Source organism: Sinocyclocheilus rhinocerous, unplaced genomic scaffold (genome assembly GCF_001515625.1).
Source record: "Sinocyclocheilus rhinocerous isolate Xijiao unplaced genomic scaffold, SAMN03320098_v1.1 scaffold5715, whole genome shotgun sequence".
Lineage (NCBI taxonomy): Eukaryota > Metazoa > Chordata > Actinopteri > Cypriniformes > Cyprinidae > Sinocyclocheilus > Sinocyclocheilus rhinocerous.
Genome location: NW_015656231.1, coordinates 3,066 through 8,777, shown reverse-complemented (window position 1 = coordinate 8,777; position 5,712 = coordinate 3,066). Strand labels below are relative to the sequence as shown.

General features: G+C 34.8%; 1 protein-coding gene across 2 annotated transcripts; it reads right to left on the bottom strand.

Moving 5' to 3' along the window:
- Nucleotides 1-918: 918 nt before the first annotated feature.
- On the bottom strand, nt 919-5,288 carry LOC107719923 (tumor necrosis factor receptor superfamily member 5-like). 2 transcript variants are annotated; one of them, XM_016527474.1, is made up of 6 exons: nt 4,287-4,454; nt 3,728-3,902; nt 2,688-2,813; nt 2,400-2,552; nt 2,187-2,268; nt 919-2,053 (listed from the first exon to the last, which is right to left on the bottom strand). In XM_016527474.1, the coding sequence occupies exons 2-6, from the start codon at nt 3,852-3,854 to the stop codon at nt 1,837-1,839; spliced, it is 705 nt and encodes a 234-aa protein (XP_016382960.1). In that variant the 5' UTR covers nt 3,855-3,902; nt 4,287-4,454; the 3' UTR covers nt 919-1,836. The 2 variants fall into 2 exon arrangements, with proteins under 2 accessions (XP_016382960.1, XP_016382961.1); XM_016527475.1 differs by lacking the exons at nt 3,728-3,902; nt 4,287-4,454 and adding an exon at nt 4,843-5,288.
- Between the last annotated feature and the right edge of the window lie 424 nt (nt 5,289-5,712).

Below are 5,712 nucleotides of genomic sequence, written 5' to 3'. Positions count from 1 at the left end.
TGCTCGTCCAAATGTCGGCAGTCGTGGAAATATATTCCAAACTCTCGAATGTCTTCTTAAGCTCAATTTCCATATCTGTGTAACACTTATCTAAGTAAGACGAAAATGTTTTTCGATCAGGCAGGACTTCCTTTTTACCACACACAGGTATTTTGTTTAATATGCGCCTAAAAGACGGCGATTCTACCGTACGCAGCGGTAGCATCTCTTCCACTATGTAGCCTGCAATTATTTTTTTTAGCTCACCTTCGGACACTTTCTGCACTGCCGATGTAAAATCAAGCTTCGCCTGCTTAGCAGGGGTTGCCGCAGTGTTATCTGTCGATGAACATGGATCACTCAAAAGTGTTTGTCGATGCTGCCTTGTCAAGTGCTTCAGTAGATTACTTGTGGAATTGACAGCGGCCGATAGTTTTTTTCTCACCAGGACATAGCTTACATTTTACAGTAATGTTCTTGTCTACCTGTGTTAAAAAAGTGAAGTAATTGGAATATTTCCATTTGGCAAAACAGCCACCCGGTTCAGCTGACATCTTCTACTTCAGGGACTACCAGCCAACTGGCGCGAACTCACGCGCAAATGCAATACAGCTGATGATTTTAAAGAGGCAGTGTTCACTTTTACCTTTAGACGATAAATTTAGATTTTAAATTCAATATTGATATATACAAAACTGTTGAAATTATTTACAATATGTGTAACGCAAGTACAATATAAGTAACTGTAATTAAATTACCTAAAAATGAAGAGTAATCCCTTACTTTAATTTTTCAGCAGATAAGTAATTTAATTACAGTAACGGTACAGTACAGTACAGTTACTTAGTAACGCGTTACACCCAACACTGCTCTCCACTCAGGTTTTTCACTCTCTTTCAAATGAAGCATACCACGCCAAGCAGTATCAAATTTTTTTATCCAAGGTCTTCTTATTAAAGATTTTAACACAGATTTTGTAACAGACCTTTCCAGAAGTAGCATTCTGAGCGCATCACAATCAAATTGTTAACCTCTAAGAAACAGCCTCCACAATTGTCCATTAAGGGAGTTAAATATAACTCGGGAAAATAATCAGTACAATCTGGATTAATAAACCCCAGTGAGTAATCCAATAACAATTTCAGTTCTTTTTCAGACAAAGCGGTCCTCCACTTGTCAAGTGTTCTGGCAACCAAACGAGTAGATCTCAACCCCAGCTTCTCAGTCACTGAACATCTATAAAGTTAGCTCCAGAGTTGAGAAGATTCTCGTCTGTCACAAAGTAACTCAGTTCACTGGACAAGGCCAAACGTGAGCCCAAAATAAACGCCTCGTGCAACAGCCAGAACAAAGTGTTCACAGTCCTCTTCTTTGGAATCTTGAACAAGGCCCACACTTTAAAAAGATTTGATAAAAAACAGGAAACTTGGAGAGTTTCAGCTTCTGAGGATCACAGTGAGGCTCTATCCAATCCTAGTCCTTCAAACCCTCTCAGTGTAGAGGTTTGGGTTCTCCGAGCCTGTTAAAAGTCTTTGTATGCACTGAATGTTTGTAGATGCACCAGTCCAAGTCCTCCTTCTTCTTTAGGAAGGTTCAATACACTTTTGGTACCCAGTGCAGCTTGTCCCAAAAAAAGTCCACTAAACATGACTGAATCTTTGATAAAAGATCTGCTGGGGGATCTATGCAACTTCTGACTGGCATTTATACAAGTTTAATCTATAAACATTAGCCAAGAGAGCAAATAACTTGGTCAGAGGGAGGACCAGCTTGATTTTGGTGCTCATGAAAAAATATTAAACGTATAGTAGAAACAGTAATTACTATTTAAAAACATTACATGATTAAAAACAAAGTTTACAGGTCTAAATCTTGAGTTGTAACTCGATTTAATCCACTATTTTGCTTAATTTTTTTCCTTACAATAATTACAATTATGACAATAAGCGACAGCGAACACACTCCACACACACACAGAATCAGTGGCAGTAAATAAGAAGGTGCTCTGTTACTGCACTCAGCATCAGTCTTATCTGTTCCTTCCTTGATTGTTATTTTGTCAAGAGATGCACAGCTGTTAGAGAGAGATACAGTACTCAAGATGAACTACAAATACATCTCATGAGAAAAAAAATCTACTGAAGCAAATTAAAAAACAACAAATTTAATTTAAGAAGGTGTCAGAGTTTTAAAATATTAATACTTACTTTGTATGCAATTTGCAGAATGTACCATTTGAATATGAACCAGCAGGACAGTAATCACACACTGTATCTCTGAACTCTGTTCCTACACAAATGCAATTTAAAAATACAGCATCAGTACATGAGCAATAAAGAGTTAATATAAATGCAAGCAGAGTTATTGTTCTCAGTTTTTATGGATGTATATTAAAGCTGCTCGACTGATAAAAGACTGACCGGTTTGGTTGATGTATTGTCCAGGTGAGCAGGATGAATGTTTCATGGCCCTTTTACAGTTATAGAGCAAGTCTATACAGTAATAACCTGGCAGAGGTTCACACACTGTGTCTGATATTAATGTACATGTCTGCTTTACTCTCAGCCCATTACCTTTGACAAGAAAGCAAACGAATGAGTCAATTGTAGAAAACCTGGCAATGTCAAGTCAGCTAGAGAAAAAAAAATTACAATATATTTGAAAGCATGAAAGCATGACGACTCACTAAGAAAGAAAGTTTTACTCACTTGCATCACAGACAGAACAGGGTAGACATTCTGTAAATCCATTAGGAGCATTAGTGTAAGTCATCACGAGGCATGAATCACATGTTGTGCTTGTGTACTTATCACAATGTTTATGAACTCGCTTTCCTAGACAATATAAAAAAAATTGCCAGCACATTTATTATTTATACATGCCATATGTACATAACTTTTGCATGTATTTGTAACTGTATAAGTTGCAATTACTGTATGTCTGTATATTTCTATAAACTGTGTAGACTTAAAAAAAAATTTTTGTATGTTTCTTATGTTCTGTATCTTGATTTTATGTTAAGTACATTTCTAACGCCACAACAAACTCCTTGTGTGCTTGTGCACACTTGGCCAATAAATATTTTTCTGATTTAGAAAATAGCATAGAATAAATAATCAAAATAATCAGACTGTAATAACGCTGGGTACACAGATTTTCTAATTAATCGGGATCTTGTTATGAACAATCCCAATATTGGTTTTTGACCTCTTTTTTTACTTTATGCCTATTTTCAGGGATATCTGCTTCTGCTGAACAACTTGACAAGTTGTGAATGTTTGCGAATCAGAATCAAAGTGAAATAAATCAGGAAATCTGCATCAATACCCAACCCTAGACTGGAGTCATGTTGTGTTTAATGCAATGATGGATAGATCAGTGATTCCAAACCATCTTCCATCTTGGAAACCACTAACCTAGACCTTGAAATCTATTTGTGGATTATGTAGCTATAATAATATCTGTCAAATAAGTGACTTATAATAAAAAATAGAATCAGAAATAAAACTGTGTACTATATAAATAGATTTCACACTGTAATTCAACACCTGGCATGCCCTAGTTGTTTCTATACATTATTTTATACCAGATGAAGGGAATGTACCACAAGTGTAATTTCTGTTCAAACATAGAAGATTATTTTATGAGCATATAGCATAACAGTTGTTCATCAGTAATAATGAATGATACAGTTTAAAGCCTATAATGACAAAGTATCATATATGACCCCTTTAAGTATCTGACTTACCTGGATAACACATTGGGCAACACTTTCCATTAATTTCATATTCTGCATTATTGCATGCTGCCACACAAAGCACAATCCTCACGAAGAGGACAGGAAGCAATTTTGATAGATTATAGAATATACACATATCTGGGAACTAAATAAATCATCTGCAGAGGTGGTCATTTTCATGGAGCTGAAAAAGAGATTTGTGTTAGATGGCTTTCAGAAAAATAGACAGAAATAAATTGTGCCAGACACTTTTAAATCCATTTTACTAAAATGTATGGGCCTCAAAACTAAACACCAATTATGCATTGACTCATTATTTTATACATTAATGCACCAGCAGGTGGCATGCCAACTCCTTAAGACAAGGGGAATGACAATTTACAAAATGCATATATTTCATATTATACAACATATATTTATGAATTCAAATTTAATTAACATTTGAAGATGCTGTATAACTCCATTCACTACATCTTATCAAAAGACAAAACTACTCTAAATATAGTTCAGTTATAATCTAGTTAATTATAAGTGAGAGGAATACAAAGGAAATGTATTATATAAATACCAGATGAATCATACAGCAATCTCACATGGGTTTGCAGGTAAAGCTCCCATATCTGTACCAAACAGAAACGTGGGTGAGTGAAGTACTGTGAAGGTTTAAATCACAAATAACTATACAAACATAAAATGTACAACATTTACACTTCATGGTGCATAATGTTTATCTATGCTTTAGCCAATCAGAATACTGAAACTTGAAGTAATGACATAGCTTACTGAGACAAACTAAGTAATTACACAATTTCAAGCATTTTATCTGCGTTATATGTTCTGTAAAAAAAATTTCATATCGGCGGCATATTCGCCAATACCGATATATCAGCGTCAGGCTCATATCAGCCGATAATATCGGCAAAACGATATATCGGTCGGGCTCTATTAATTTCTGTTCAAACATAGATTATTTTATGAGCATATTACAGTTGTTCATCAGTAATAATGAATGATACAATTTAAAGCCTATAATGAAAAAGTATCATATATGACCCCTTTAAGTATCTGGGGTCATCTTTATCTATTGTGGGTTTGAGTGAAGAGCAATCTTATCCAGGACTTACCTGGATCACACATCGGGCAACACTCTCCATCAATTTCATATTCTGCATTATTGCATGCAGCCACACAAAGCACAATCCTCACGAAGAGGAGGGGAAGCAATTTTGATAGATTATAGAATATACACATATCTGGGAACTAAATAAATCATCTGCAGAGGTGGTCATTTTCATGGAGCTGAAAAAGAGATTTGTGTTAGATGGCGTTCAGAAAAATAGACAGAAATCAATTGTGCCAGACACTTTTAAATCCATTTTACTAAAATGCATGGGCCTCAAAACTAAACACCAATTATGCATTGACTCATTATTTTATACATTAATGCACCAGCAGGTGGCATGCCAACTCCTTAAGACAAGGGGAATGACAATTTACAAAATGCATATATTTCATATTATACAACATATATTCAGGAAAGAAAGCTAAAGCATTCATTTTTTAATTAACATTTGAGATGCTGAATAACTCCATTCACTACATCTTATCAAAAGACAAAACTACTCTAAATATAGTTCAATTATAATCTAGTTAATTATAAGTGAGAGGAATACAAAGGAAATGTATTATATAAAAGCAGATGAATCATACAGCAATCTCACATGGGTTTGCAGGTAAAGCTCCCATATCTGTACCAAACAGAAACGTGGGTGAGTGAAGTACTGTTAAGGTTTGAAAAAAAGTATTTATTTAAATCACACATAACTATAAAAACATAAAATGTTCAACATTTACACTTCATGGTGCATAATGTTTATCTATGCTTTAGCCAATCAGAATACTGAAACTTGAAGTAATGACTGCTAATAAAAACCTCCTCAGAATACTGAAACTTGAAGTAATGACTGCTAATAAAAAACTCCTTGCTTATTATG

Coding starts and splice junctions, on each gene's coding strand:
- LOC107719923 (XM_016527475.1), bottom strand. CDS start 4,969: ATGTGTATATTCTATAATCTATCAAAATTGCTTCCCCTCCTCTTCGTG. Junction 2,814..4,842: donor TTGCCCGATGTGTGATCCAG/GTAAGTCCTGGA, acceptor TATATTGTCTAG/GAAAGCGAGTTCATAAACAT. Junction 2,054..2,186: donor TTCTGCAAATTGCATACAAA/GTAAGTATTAAT, acceptor TCTCTCTAACAG/CTGTGCATCTCTTGACAAAA.